At 41.4% G+C, this 16,164-nt stretch overlaps 1 protein-coding gene across 4 annotated transcripts in view; it reads right to left on the reverse strand.

The window, feature by feature from the left end:
• Window positions 1–13,561, reverse strand: part of UBE2H (ubiquitin conjugating enzyme E2 H) — a 109,733-nt gene extending 96,172 nt beyond the window's left edge. For 2 of the 4 annotated variants that reach the window (XM_041728289.1, XM_041728286.1), the window contains exon 1: window positions 13,067–13,561. In XM_041728289.1, coding sequence (XP_041584223.1) covers window positions 13,067–13,119 — 53 coding nt within the window. In that variant the 5' untranslated portion in view covers window positions 13,120–13,561. Of the gene's footprint in view, window positions 1–12,561; window positions 12,715–13,066 lie in introns of those variants that run through there. The other 2 variants (XM_041728287.1, XM_041728290.1) reach the window with 2 other exon arrangements.
• Window positions 13,562–16,164: the final 2,603 nt, after the last annotated feature.

Here is a 16,164-nt window from a genome sequence, read left to right on the forward strand (position 1 = left end):
ATTAGGCTATACTATTTTAATTCTATTTGTCGTGTATGACTACTAAATAGTAAAACTGACTTTATAAGTCAGGAATGAAACACCAAAGAAACAAACAATCCAATCATGAAATGGGCAGAAGACATGAAGAGAAATCTCACAGAGGAAGACATAGATAGACATGGCCAACATGCATATGAGAAAATGCTCTGCATCACTTGCCATCAGGGAAATACAAATCAAAACCACAATGAGATACCACCTCACACCAGTGAGAATGGGGAAAATTAACAAGGCAGGAAACCACAAGTGTTGGAGAGGATGCGGAGAAAAGGGAACCCTCTGACACTGTTGGTGGGAATGTGAACTGGTGCAGCCACTCTGGAAAACTGTGTGGAGGTTCCTCAAAGAGTTAAAAATAGAACTGCCCTACGACCCAGCGATTGCACTGTTGGGGATTTACCCCAAATATACAGATGCAATGAAACGCCGGGACACCTGCACCCCGATGTTTCTAACAGCAATGTCCACAATAGCCAAACTGTGGAAGGAGCCTCGGTGTCCATCGAAAGATGAATGGATAAAGAATATGTGGTTTATGTATACAATGGAATATTACTCAGCCATTAGAAACGACAAATACCCACCATTTGCTTCAACGTGGATGGAACTGGAAGGTATTATGCTGAGTGAATTAAGTCAATCGGAGAAGGACAAACATTGTATGTTCTCATTCATTTGTGGAATATAAATAATAGTGAAAGGGAATATAAGGGAAGGGAGAAGAATTGTGTGGGAAATATCAGAAAGGGAGACAGAACATAAAGACTCCTAACTCTGGGAAACGAACTAGGGGTGATGGAAGGGGAGGAGGGCGGGGGGTGAGGGTGAATGGGTGACGGGCACTGAGGGGGGGCACTTGATGGGATGAGCACTGGGTGTTATTCTGTATGTTGGTAAATTGAACACCAATAAAAAATAAATTTATTATTAAAAAAAATAAGTCAGGAATGAAAAATAGGCTCCTTAATTCAACTTTGGCTTCTATTTTTGATATCTATAATAAAAACAAAGTTACCAGAATTTACTCTCCTAATCTGAAACAGTACAGCCAAGAATTAGTATCTCTCAAACCATTAAAGCCACAAGATATTGACTAGAAATGATACAATTATTAATCTCAACTCAAAGAGCCCTTATATTCAGAGAGCAACCATTGCTTTGTAATACTATTATTTGCATTCTAGATTTTCTCCAAGTAAAAAAAATGCTAAAATCTTTGTAAGTGTAATATCTACTAAAATTTAAATTTAGGGGACACCTGGGTGGCTCAGCAGTTGGGCGTCTGCCTTCGCCTCGGGCCGTGATCCCAGGGTCCTTGGATCAAGTCCCACATCGGGCTCCCTGCATGGAGCCTGCTTCTCTCTCTGCCTGTATCTCTGCCTTTCTCTGTGTCTCTCATAAATAAATAAATAAAATCTTTAAAAAACTAAATAAAATTTAACTTTAAATAATAAAGTGTCATCAGAACTTGATTAGAGCTGACAAAATACTGTAGGAATGACATTTAAGAAATAAAACAGCCAGAATTGGCAGACTAAAATCCTTGTTTTATCCAATTCATTCAAATGAATAAAAGCCCCAATTTAAAAGCATAAAAATCATACACTAATTTCTGATTCTATAAAAACAAGAATTTCTAACTCTATTACCCTTTAAGCAAATGGAAAGATAAGACATGTATCTGTGTCAATTAAGATAATCCAGTTCAAAAGCTTGTGCACATAACCAGGTCACCTCCCAAAAATGGACATACGCACAAATTAACATGGTATTTCATTAGTCATTCTTTGAATTATAAAATGCAAATGGGCAAGAACGTAATCCTGGGAATAAGTTCCCACGGGGGTGGGGGACTGCTCCCATTTACCCTGCCAGAGAGCACAGAAGAATGCTGGGCGATAAAGATCTCTAGACTTCCTACCTTGAGGACTTATTAAAAGAAAATAGAGTCAACAGTTTCTGAATCTCAGAAACACTGACCAGATTATATAAACTAGCTTAGAAACACCAACTTCTTCAGAGGCAAGGAGAGATCAGGACCTTCAAAAGTATAAGAACACAAAATTCAGGTGCCAAGTTCCATTGTGTATGACTTCACTAAACAGAGTTAAAGCAAATCTAAGGCATAGCCTATTTTTACATTCAGAGGACACATAGCAAAGTTGTAAACTACAATGTATTTTTAGCTTAAGTTCTAGTTTGATAAATAATTGCCGAATTGCACAAAATGAACTAGGCCAAGTATACTCTGATTTCCAAACTCCTAGAAAAAAGGACCTGGCTTCACTACTACTTCTGGTTAAGCTTGTGTAAGATAACTAAAGGATCTAGAAATAGCTTCTCTTCAAAGGTTTATTTCTGTACTTTCCTGTAAGTATATTTAACTTTTCTTCGATTTTTAGAAATTAGTCAAAGTGTAAATGAGAAACACCAAAAGAAAAAGGAAAACAGACATACAAATGGAAATATATGGAATAAAATTATAGTCTTGATGAGCTACCAATAGTCTTCTTGACATATCATGGTTTATAAGCTATAAAACTTTTAGCTAAATCTCAAAGGAAATGTCACACTAATTACTCAAGGATAGAAAGAATCTGGTACCTAACTATCATAACCCAAGAGCCTATAGAAAGACAAGACAGAAGCAAATAAGTGTTCTCAAGTATATAAATGGTTCAATACAGGTATACTCAAATATATGTCATTTGATCATCAAAGACAGCATTCAAGACCTGCCTTTATTAACTGCCAGGAGAAATGGGCAGCAACCCAGACAATCAGACTAAAGAACACACTCAGAGGTCTATTTCCTCTCTTTCTTCCACCCATAAAACAAATCTGACTTAAAAGTATTTGGTTTTTGTTTTTGTTTCTGTTTCTAATCTCTAAGGATACAAATGAATAGAGGGGCAAGAAACAGTTTTTTTCCCCTTTACTCATTGTGAAGATGGTAGCTGTAGTGAACTGAATGAATTGATAAAATTAACAGAATAATGTCAACTGCTGCTGCCAAGATCAGTGATTTCTGTTATCAAACGTATCATGTTCTACATTTTAATGTACTTTGAATATGTGAATGTGAATATAATGTGTAATAAGGCCCCCAAATCTCCAAGATCTACATCATGGAATGATTTCATTATAAAAGCCTTAGTTTAAATTAGTGGCCTGACCAGATACTAATTCACAGCTGCGGGACCATATATAAAGGCCATATAAAAGTGACTGTTGATAAAAAAAGTAAATCGTTTCTTTCCTTTGGAGCGAAACAAAAAGGGCTATGTAGTTTCAGGCTGTGCTGCCAAGCAGACTTACTAATTTATACACAGATTTACATAAATAGAGACCCCTGGGTGCTGCAGCAGTTTGGCGCCTGCCTTTGGCCCAGGGCACGATCCTGGAGACCCGGGATCCAGTCCTACATCAGGCTCCCTGCATGGAGCCTGCTTCTCCCTCTGCCTGTGTCTCTGCCTCTCTCTCTCTCTGTGTGTGACTATCATAAATAAATAAAAATTTTTAAAAAATAAAAAAAAAAGATTTACATAAATAGACTAGCAAAAGGGTACTAAACATTCAGTAGTCTGTAAGGTCATAAAACAATATAACCAACTATATTATTATACCTAGTGATCTCTTACCAACACAATTCTAACTGAATCAGCTTTTTTTTTTTTTTTTAATTTTTATTTATTTATGATAGTCACACAGAGAGAGAGAGAGGCAGAGACACAGACAGAGGGAGAAGCAGGCTCCATGCACCAGAAGCCCGACATGGGATTCGATCCTGGGTCTCCAGGATCGCGCCCTGGGCCAAAGGCAGGCGCCAAACCGCTGCGCCACCCAGGGATCCCCTGAATCAGCTTTCTACAGGTAACCACAATGGAAAAGTTTACCCAAAATTTTTAACCCAAATTTTTATTTTAAATTAATCAACCTTCCTGAAACTATGCAACAAAGTCATCTGATTGAAAAACAATATTCAGATAACCAAAGTTATACTGGCACCATTTGGACAAAACAAATTTATTTTCACTAAGCTGGGTAGTAACCCAATTGCTTCTGAGGTAACACAAACCAGGTACACTCTGTATCTACTTTTCTATTTATATTACCTCAACTAAGATTTTATAATCCAAGAAACCTTGAAAAGTGTACATGATATATAAAAAAAACATGATATGTGGAAAAAGTATTTTGCCTAATGCTAAAAAGAAAACTGTAATTTACAACATTAATAACAATTTCACATGTAGAGAATCTCTCTTACTTGTATACGTAATGCCTCCCTAAAAGTTAGAAACTAAGAAGTTGAACTAAAGATGTAAGATTCCATTCCCAATCAATTAAGCAATATTCTAAGTCCTAAATATGGTCCCTCCAAGTGCTACAGCCCAGGTACCTGTTCTGTGCCTAGTGACAGCCATGTCTGTCTTCCAGAAGATGACAAAGTCCAGCCAAGCCTCTCCCCTTCACAGGAGATGGGGACTCCTACTCCTCCCTGACTTCTCTGCAGGGCCAGGCCGAAAGATCAACAGCACCTGTACAAACCTCCTACCTTACACCCTAGATGGGCTAAAAAGGAGAAGGCAAAAAAGACCCCTCATCCGCATACAGCTGCCCTGTAAGGCTTTCCACCACCTGGCTCTTAAAGGATTTGAGTTCTGCCAGGCAGAGCAGACTGCACAAGCACCAGCCTGCAAAAAACCAGACACCCTTTGCAAGCATCTGGTGAGGTATAAAGAAGAAAATACAATAGTACCTCAGCATAAAAACATAACAGTTCTCCTAAGACACCATGCCTCCCACCCTACCAGAAAATCACTAACGTAACAACAGTCTCTCAAAAAGTACACACTGATTTTTCTGTGTGTTCAAAAGGTTTCTATATTGCACTACTGGCAATGTGAAAGTAACACACTCTAATAAACCTGCTCAGAGCACCGTCCCTGTGTCTGAGGACTGAATCAAGTCTCTCCACCAAATAAAATGTCATCAACTGCAACCTCCAACAGGTAGAAAGGCGGTTATCTTTCTTCGTTAGCCAATTTAAAAGTTTCAGCTGCCAGTAATATTAATTGTCAAAGCAATATGCATGTAAACATCTACATATAAATTCAAATGACTGTCGTTTACAAGAATGTAACAATAGCTACAGCAAAGCAATATCTTTTTTTTCTTTATGTCAATGTCTATCAACCTATCAAATAACTTACATCAAATGCCAGAAAGTTAAAAGGCAAAAACAAAACAAAATCCTATTTTGTTAAAAATTAACTTTAAGGGATCCCTGGGTGGCACAGCGGTTTGGTGCCTGCCTTTGGCCCAGGGCGTGATCCTGGAGACCCGGGATCGAATCCCACGTCGGGCTCCCGGTGCATGGAGCCTGCTTCTCCCTCTGCCTATGTCTCTGCCTCTCTCCTTCTCTCTCTGTAACTATCATAAATAAATAAAAATTAGAAATAAAATAAATTTAAAAAATTAACTTTAAAAAAACATTCCAGGAAAACATATTAAGGAAATATATAATCTGTTTCCAGTTCTGCCACTAAGTTGCCATTTTGGTTCTTGAATTTAGTCCATATGAAATCTGAAGATACTATTCAGACTTCAACAGAAGTCCTACACCTCAGTATTTTTATATTTTTTTAAGATTTATTTATTTATTTATGATAGACATAGAGAGAGAGGCAGAGACAGGAGGAAGAAGAAGCAGGCTCCATGCCGGGAGCCCGACGTGGGACTCGATCCCGGGACTCCAGGATCGCACCCTGGGCCAAAGCAGGCACTAAACTGCTGAGCCACCCAGGGATCCCGACCTCAGTATTTTTAAACTGCTATATATGTAATTGGAGGTGCTAAATAAAACTAATGTAAAAAAAAAAATTCTCATCAATACTTTACAAAAAGAAAGGGTACATTCAATAAAAAAGTGTTTATCTTTTCAGAAAAGTATAGTCTTACAAACAAATGCAAAAATAAGTTATTTGTGACCATAGTTCCTGAAGTACCAGGTCAAAGGGCTGGCCACAAAACAAAAATATTCCACATGAAAATTCAATTCACTAATTCTGAATGGAGGAGAGGGAAAAACAGTTACAAAACTAGCTTCAACAGAGTCAGAATCATGTTATTGAATGGGATTCCTTTAAAATACAAAACAGAAGCCACAGTTTAATGTCACAATTTAACTGTGTGTGAAATACAGTCAAAATTAAATTCAAGCTACCTGTTAAAAAGCAAAGTTTATACCTACCCCATGATTCAACTATTCCATTCCTATATATTTACCCAAGAGAAAAAATATCCATAGCAGCTTTATTTGTGATAGCTCCAAACGAGAAATAACCGAAACACTCAAAGAGGTAAATGTATAAACAATTTGTGGTATAGCTATACAATGATATACTACTCAGCAGTAAAAAGAACATGATGATCTCAAAACATGATTAAAGAATTCATATAAAAGTACATACTATATGGTTATATAAAACGCCAGAAAATGCAAAATAATCTATAGTGACATAAATTAGATCAATGGTTGACTGTGTTAATATTTCTTGGGTGGTATTTTGTCAAAACTTATCTAATTTATCACTTTAAATATAGTTATGCCAATTATATCTCAATAAAAAACAAAAGGGGGATCCCTGGGTGGCGCAGCGGTTTGGCGCCTGCCTTTGGCCCAGGGCGCGATCCTGGAGACCCGGGATCGAATCCCACATCAGGCTCCCGGTGCATGGAGCCTGCTTCTCCCTCTGCCTGTGTCTCTGCCTCTCTCTCTCTCTCTGTGACTATCATAAATAAATAAAAAAATTAAAAAAAAATAAAAAAATAATAATAAAAAAAAAAAAAAGGAAAAAAAAATTCCAGATACCAAAACTAATTCTATAGCTCTTGCCAGTCAGATCTAATCACAAATGTAATATATTTAATCTACCAACTCACAGTAGGCACTTTGAGAAGTACAAAAGTGTCCTTAAGGATCACCATTCTCTCTCTCTCTCTCTCTCTCTCTTAAACACACAAAGTTTAAAACAAAGAGATCAGAACTCATTTGTCATCACTATGACAGGTTGATTGCTTCACTGCTGAAATTGCACCAACTAAAACCCAACAGAACAAAATGAGAGCACACTGAGTGTGGGGCCTCAAGATTTTTAATTAAATATTTTAATTCAAATGGTTACTTTCTTTGATCTAGAAGAAAATAGAATAATTTTAATGCAAATGGTTTTCTTTGATCTAATAGAAAACAAAAATAATCCAAAAATACAAGAAAAGCCTTATGCACAAGATGTTAATTTCAATCTTATCACAGAAAAATGGCAAAGAATTAAATCAATGGCACGGGACTGGAATGGCAGATTACATGACCTCTTCATTATGTTTCATACTTTTAATCAGGGGGGAAAAGAAGCCACAAGAAGTAGTAAGCAAAAATAAGGCACATACAGTAGTATAATCAACAGGTTGAAAATAATATATGGGGAGAGGGGAGCAGAGATGACTGGTAAGAAAAAAATAGTATAGGGTTAATATTTGAGGATAACGGTTCTTAAAGTGTAATCCTTGAACCAACAGCATCAATATCATCTGGGAACTTGTTAGAAATGCAAGTTCTCTAGACCCACTGAATCAGACAACTCCAGGGCTGGAACCCCCCTGCAACTGGTTAATTTAACAAACCCTCCAGGTAATTAAGATCACACTCAAGTTTGGGAACCACTGTTTAAAGGACAGAATTATGGGTGACTGTTTTCTTTCCCTTTTTGTAACCTATACTTCCCTCAATATCTTACTACTTGCATAACCCAATTAAGTTTTTTCATTAAAGTATTTTAATGTATACTATGGATCAGTAGTAGTAAAGAAGCTATTATACCATAAGCACCTTTACAAGCCTGAATTGCATGCCAAAAGATGCAATGACTCTTAGAATCATCAGATCTGTTAAGAGTGACAAGATACTAAATTTCATATGTATGTGTGTATATACACACACGCATATATCCAGGTGTTTGTTCACACACACATATATAAAACACAGGTCAAGGTGCTAGGGAAATTGTACAGCACTGGGAAACTAACAAATCCAGGTTCTTTTTAACACATGCACACAAACAGGGTTAAGGGACTTTTATGGCTCACATTTGCAAAAGATTTTTTTCTCCTAAAAGAGGAATTTTTAGGTTTGTGTGTAATTTACTAGAACTGCACTGCAGGACTCCGATGTTCTGAAGCTGTGAATGCTTACTCATGTAGGTTCCTGCTTAACAAAAATAAGTACCAGTGTGTTATATTTGTCACCAAAATCTAGGCAGAGAAGACAAATTCAGAACACTGGAAGTTGCCAAAGCTTCAACTTCTAGCTTGAAGACCATTAAACTGTTCCACCTTCCACCTCTTCATCTCACAAAAACAGAGGCCACAGGAAATAAAGGCAAAACAGAGGTTCTCTCAACTGATACTGGAGCTAGTTAAAAGATTACAGAATTGCCTACACTTTGAGCACAAATTAAAGAGTAACAAAGACTACTGATTTAGGGATAGAATAACTACTGATTAACAACAAAATACCAAAGTTGATGTGAAAGACAAACAGCTAAGCATTTTAATGTTTTTGTTTCCATTTTTAACATCTTTAAAATACCAGAAATAGAGATCCTCATACATCCCACAGCATAAAATTCATTTTAACCTTTCTACTCCTTGAAAAATCAATTCTAAAAGTAAATACAAGTTATTCAAAATGCTGATACATAAAGTGTTGACCTACTATAAACAGCTTCTACTTTGATTTTTTTTTTTAATTGTTTAACCGGTTACATAAGCATCATGACCACCCACACTGAATTTTTCACTACTAAACCCCCAGCACCTAGCACCAAGCCTGGCATAAAGAGGGTGCTCAAATGTTTAGGGGGATGAACTTGTTATCAAAAGCTTCTGCAACTCTAAACCAGACACCCGGATTCTGTAGGATTTCACTAATGCTGTTAATGACTTTAGTAAAAGTCACTGCCCCTTTCTAGCATTCTTCAAGCTTTTGCAGGGAAAACTGACATTTCTACCATACTTTTGAATCCCTGCGTGAGTCACATAAGTACATTTAAAGTGGCAGCATATCCTATTTTAAGTTACAGCAACTCCCTTTGAAAAAGGGAATCTTTGAAAACTTAGTATTATAAAGTAAGTTCCAAAATCTCACCAATAACAAATACAGTGTATGCCAATTCCCCATTATTATCAGGTTCATTTTTCTGATTTAACTTTGAATATTTATTTCTTGTGGCCTAAAAGATCATGTTTTGGTCTTTTTACCCCTTGATAATACACTTGATCCTGTAACACTACTCACAAGGCCTCCCCAGCCCCTACTTCTTTTGTATATAAACACACTCTGGTCACACACTCCATCAGCTGTTTGGTAGCTCCACCCCTCCTCCTTTTCCGGGTAGTAACAGAGCAGCCAATGAGCTGTGAGGAGCTGTGCCTGAGGCCTTTTGCCTGCATACGCTTTTCCAAAACAAGCAGCTCCAGCCTTCAGCAGGGGCCACTGGTTCACAGATAAAAGGATCACCAGGCTGTGCAACAGGGTGAGACGAGTAACCCCCACCAACAAGGAAACCCGTGTAATCTGAGCTGTTTGTTCCTCCACCAGGGAGAACTTAAACCGATATTCCTTTAGGGCAAATCACGCTTTAAGGTCACCAGAGTCCCAGTTCTCAGACAATCTAAATAATCAGAGATGGAAACCTCAACGTTTGCCAGCCTGGGAACAGCACAGTATATGACCAATCTACCTGACTTTGCAAACAAATGGCCACACTATTCACGACCATTCCACAGGATTTGGGCTGTTAAGTTTTTTTGACTAGGACACATTCTTACAGGGCCCAAAAGTCAGTACATCAGTCTCTAGGCTCCTGGAGAGGTTTGCACAACCCTCAGCAAAGGATCAGAACAGAAACAATGAATGAGTCAGAGTTTCAGAACATAATCGCCCAGCAGATTATTAAGTGCATCGGTGCAAAACACTCACTCCCTGCATAACTTGAGAGTCAGCTCTCCTCCTACCAACCCGTCACAAAAGAAATATCACCGACTCCAAACAACAACCAGAGACAGTGTCTCTGAAAGAACCTAGAGAGCTGGTGGAAAGCAGTGGCCAATTAGTTACACATCCCCTTCTCTCCCTACCCCCACACGGCTACTTTCCTACTATATAGGTTCCCTGCCAAGCTATAAATCGTGGTGGCATAATTACACTCAGGAGACATCCAAAAATGGGCTGAAACAGGAGATTGCAATGAAACCAGCTATCGGCCTCCAAACCAAAGAAATCATCAAGGGGCACTGAGGGGGCAAAAAGCAAGTACATTCCTTCAGACCATCTCTACTTCCTCTCTACCATCTTTCATTTTCAACCCCCGGCCCTTTCACACAATTGTACTAATTTTAATAAAGGGCTGGAAAAATTTTCCTTAAATCTTTTGCTAAATATACCCTGCTCAAAAATTATTGGCTCCATTTGGGCCTACTAACATTAATTCAACAGAGAAAAGAGGCCACAAAATCTCTCATCCCCAGAACACACATGCACACACAAAAGGAAATGCAAAAATTTTAACTTCCAAACTATGCTAGACCAGAAAATAACAAATACGAAACAAAGATAACCTCTGGCTTTTAAGTCCCGAGTCTGTTGTCCTCCTATCTCAGAGATCTATGATTTTAAAGAGCCTCTGCTTTCTTTTGTCAGAAAGGAGGAAGGTGGGGAAAGAACAGAAGGCCAATGCATCTTTGCCTTTCTTCATCTTCTACTAAAAATAAGCTATGAAATAAGCCACTTAGGGGAAGAAAAAAGAGAAAGACACCCTGCTGTTCTTTGTCTGTTTTCCTCTCCCTCTCCACCCCCCACACCCCGACTCCTAAATGCGGTAATCATTCTAGATGCCACAACTACTAAATGAACAAAAGGCACTGTATGGAAAAGGCATCAGGTCAAGTTAGGCCTCACCCTTTATCCTCAATCTTCTAAAAATATATATGTATATAATTTGAGACTCTGACATTGATCAAAAACAGCTGGAATTCTCTCTCCACCTCCATCCCAATTAAACATTAGGTAGAAATTTGCATTAGGTGTGACAGTAACTCTCAATTCAGGATAAAAATAACTCAGATTCTGCCACCATGTCATTTCCTAGTTTCTAAACAAAAATAAAACCCAAAAATGCTTTGTGTAAAATGCACATACAGCCACAGTTACAAGTTTTCCTGCAACCATATGAAAAGCCAGCGTTACTGGGATCATTCACACATTTACAAAACTCAATCACAGTCACAAACAGCTCATAAAGAGTCAATTTCACTTGTGCCTAGACACATATTTGGAACACATATTATTTGCTCCTCTCTGTAATCTCCTCTCCCATCTCCCCAAAATTGTAAACTTCAAACCCTAAAACTTGGAAGTCTATCTAATGTTCCTAATTTCTAGCTAAGTTTTCCTGACTGAAGAGAAAAACACCTTATTCCTGAAAAGATGAAAAAAAAATTTTTTCTTGCCCAGGCAACTTCCCTCCCATCCCCCACTTCCAATCCAAATACAAAAACTACTTTTTTAAAACTTCAGAGAATTCCATAACTGAGTTGACAATAATCATCAATCTCTGAAAAGAGGGAAAACGTCCAATCAAAAACAGTAAGAAAAGGAAGAAAGAAGGAATTCACCTGAAGAATCTAGCCAAACAACTTGAGTTATATAAACAAAACCCTGCAACGGGGGAAATGGTGGGGGGATGGGGGTGAGGGAGAAAGAGAAGCAGGAGACAGGACTTTTTAACTGCGTTTCACACACCACCACTCCCCATCCCCGGTTCCCCTTCTCCCCAGGGATTAGTTGTTCAGAACACTGGGCTCATTTCCTCTCTCTCTCTCCTCACCCCCCCCCCAACCCTCTAAATTACCCCTCAAAAATTGTCTCGATTTGTCACAGGAACCCTCGCGAATTTCTCTAGCTGGTCATGAAATAATCAGTCTGGACTCCAACCAAAACCACTGCCTGAAAGGCCCTTATCAGTTACAGCTTTCCCACTGCTACCTCCAGAGTACATAAAGTTGGGGGGAGGGAGGAAAATAAAGGGTGTCACTTGGTAAAATCAGGGCAGTTATTCCACAAGAACCTTACCCTCATAGAGGGAGTTTGCTCGAGTGGCTAATACAGGGGCTATTTTGTCAAGGAGATCCTCTTTCTCACCTCCCCCAGCTGTCATAACCACAATATGGAGGGTGGCTTGCTGGAGGGCCTGGGGGTCCTCATCACATCCAACTATGGGTGGGACAGGCTTTGTCAGTGAAAAGAAAAACGGTGAGGTTCTTCGAGGGACCAGAAAGCTTAACCGGGGTCCCTGATTTAAAACACTCAGCTCTTTATTACAACAGGGGGCACTGAGCAGACTACTCTTCCTAATATAGAAAGGAATTAGGGATAAAGGAGGTCACTTGAGTTACCCCAGTTCAAGAAGCACAGGAGGGAACAGAGGCATCTCAAGAAAGGAAGAAAGGCTTCACTCTCGGGAATTTCTATCACGAGTCCCTAAATCCAGAGCGAGCAAGCAGGAGAGACCCCGAGGTGGGCACGGTGGTCAAGAGAGGTGGATGGTCCTGCAAAAAAAAAAAAAAAAAAGAAAAAAAGAAAAAAAAAGGCCGTCTCGGGAACCCAGATGTCGTGGAGGAAAGGAAAGTCACGGGCAATGGGGGTGCAGAAGAGCGAGGAACAACGCACATTTCGGGGTGCTGCAGATAAAGGGGGAGCTGAAAAGGCTCCTGGCTCCTGGGAGGTGCCAAGGAGCCGCCGTAGCACGGGGGGTGGGGGGTGGGGGGAGGGAGGAGAGCAGGGAGCCTCGGACAGTGGCCTGGAGTGCCCCAAGGCCCCTGCTCGGGTTTCAGGGGGTGCCCGGGGCATCCCCACGCCGCCCCCCCTTGACAGCCCGAATCCCCCCTCCACGAAGGATACAGCTTGACCACGTCCGTGTCCATCCGCCTCTTGCCCGGACTGGGGGATGACATGGTGTCGCCGCTGCCTCCCCGTCGCCTGCGCCGCCGCCGCCTCTCTCCTTTCCTCGGCCCGTCTACCACGGGCCCCGGGCCCCGGCTCTGAGGAGCCCGCGGCCGCGCCGGCTCCTCGGTGGAGGTGGCAACACCCCCGCGGTCCTGTCCGGTCCCGTCAGCCGCCGCCGCCGCCGCCGCCCCCCGCACGGGGGAACACCGGGCACTGTCCGGCCGGGTGGGGGTGGGGACCCCGCGGCGCCCGGCTCGGGCTGCCCCTCTCCGGCTGTGGGTTCCTCCGCGGCCCGGCCCCGGCGCTACTCTGCGCCGCGCGTCGCTCCCCCCTGCCTGCTCTAGCTCGCTCGCCTGCTCGCCCGCTCACCCTCTCGCCGGCTCCCTAGCAGCCTCCACGACAAGCGGACGACTCCTGCTCAGTCGGCCTCTCTACCCCAGCCTCGCTCTGGGCGCCGTGACGTCACCTCTGTGACGTCATCGGCGGGGCGGGCCCGGCCGGCGAAAGGGGTGGGGCGCCGCCGCCGCGGCGTGGACTCTCCCGGGTGGTTCTGGGAGATGTAGTTCTTCTTTCTCTTGCCCTCCCAGCCCAGTGCCCCCTCCCCCAACTCCCCCCACCCCCACATTTAATCGCTCAACTGCCAGTGTCGTTATCATCATCATAAATGATAATAGTAAAGAATGGCAATATTATTACATTTGTGTGTTTTAGGGTAATGAACCTCCTTCTCATATACACTGTTAGAAAGGCTGTTTATTTGATTTGAGGTGGCAATTACTAGGATAGGCACCAAAATCTGGAAATTCCCACACTAGCAGGTTCCCTGCACCCTGCTCCCTCCTTGGATGGAAGGAATCTGTTTGCAGCGATTGTAGACTACAGCGAGGCTTCCTCAGAACTTGCAAACCAGGGTTCATTACCCTCCTTGTAGAGAGGGCCACTATTTCAAGGATTAACCTTGAGGCAGCTAGTTGGCAAGACCGGAAATAATTTGGTACTAGCATCCCTACCCCACAGAGTATGAGGTAATTTCACAAAGTGAATGACTGGTAGAAGCAGAAACACCCCAAGTATGCTGTAGGTCGAAGGACAAAGATTGTTCTGCCTTCCACACTCCTGTACCAACCCTGTATATTCCATCATTCGTTCATAAATACTTATTGAGCGAGCACCTACTGTGTGTGAATCACTCCACTGGGCATGAGGATATCATGGTGAACTAAGAAAGACTTTAAATTTACACAGCCTTCCCAGTATGGTCTGCAGATCTAGAGTATCAGCCTCACCTGGGAACTTGTTAGAAATGCAGGCTAGAGCTTCACCTCAGACCTACTGCATTAGAATTTGCAGTTTAACAAGGTCCCCAGGTGGTTCCTATGTGCAGTGAAGTTTGAGAATCACTGCTCTACAAAGCACTCCATAAGAAGTGGTATGGGACCCACGAGTCAACAAGGCAAAAGGGGCAGGAAAGAGTGATCTAGGCATCTCCTGAGGTTTATATCACATTTTTTTGCTGCCATTGACTCTATTTTCAAAATTTTTATCTATTCCCTTGTTCCTATGAATATACTTGTACTTTGTCAGACCACTTGCTGTGAGATGGGTCCCCTTCTACAACCTCCCATAGACAAAATCATACACGCACACACACACCTAGGGCAGCAGCAATCAACAAATGTTGAGCATTCTTCATTCCTATCATCCCATTCTTCCAAAGGACTAGTAATTTGTGTATGTGATTAATATACGTAATATAAATTTTGCCATTTCAGCCATTTTAAGGTGCACAATTCAGTGTATTAAATACATTCACCAATGTTCTACAACCATCACTACTCTCCATTTCCAGAACTTCATCATCCCAAGCAGAAACACCATACCATTAGACAAGAATTCCTCATTCATTCTCTGCTCCCTGCCTCCACCCCCATCCCACCAAGTCTCTGATAACCTCTACTTCACTTTCTGAAAAAGACAGGCTATTTTAACTGCTTCTAAAAGGGGTACGTTGGTCTTTCCTACTGCACATAGCAATTCCATCAGAAGGAGGACCTGTCTGAGATTTCTGACCCCCTTTATGTGACCAGTTTGTTAAAGGGAAATAAAGATGGAGCAGAAAATTGTTCCCGACTGTCTCCTCTAGGCTCTCCAGGTTCCTGTTGCTACTACCTCCCCTCCCAACATTGCTCCTCCCTCTCCTTCACCTGAGTAGCCCCCACTCATGTGCTGAGAGTGGTTGTCAACCTTTGGTGTACTTCAGAATCACCTGGGGAGCTCGTTAAGCTATCAAATGTCCAGGCCCCTCCACTGGGGATTTTGATTCAGAAGGTCCGGGGTGAGGCTTGGACGTCCGTGTCTTTAACAAGTTCCCCAGATGATTCTGATACAGGCCAAAGTTTGAGAACCACTGTTTGAAGATTCCATCAGTGCTATCAAAACACTTGCCTAACCCCTCCAGTGAGTCCCATGCTTCTATAATATCCTATGCAAATAAGGACGCTTCCTCCCCACCTGAGAATGAGGTGGCAGGCTCAGGGGACCCAAAGTTATTGTTTCCAGAGCAGAGAGAACAGGTCAAGGATGGGACTCTTGAGAAAGAAGGGCATGGGGTGGATCTAGAAATTAGACCTGGTGGGCTTTAATTTTTACGGATGCTATGCTGCTGTGATCTAAGAGTTCAACAAAAATTTAACCAGAGAGGTGTTTAGAGAAACTTGTTCCAGATAAGACTGGAGAAGGTGAGGCTGCTCTACCTAGAAATGCAAAGGAGATTAAGCCCTCTGAGAAGTCACTGAAAAGCAATCCCCTAGAGAAGAGTTATTGTAGAGTAAATATCTTAGCTCTGGGTTACTCAGGACAAACCTGCCCTTCTCCAGCCCTTAATTATGCCTCAGTTAATTGCATGTATCCTCCTGGAGCCTCGGTGTTCTCATCTGTAAAATGTGGTCCATAATGTCCTACCTACTTGAGTGGGTTGACGGGATAAATGGAAAGGACGAATGTGAAAGCCCCTTGTAAACTATAAATTGCTTTTCATAAAGGAAACATGAAGT

The sequence above is a fragment of the Vulpes lagopus genome, chromosome 13 (assembly GCF_018345385.1).
Source record: "Vulpes lagopus strain Blue_001 chromosome 13, ASM1834538v1, whole genome shotgun sequence".
Classification (NCBI taxonomy): domain Eukaryota; kingdom Metazoa; phylum Chordata; class Mammalia; order Carnivora; family Canidae; genus Vulpes; species Vulpes lagopus.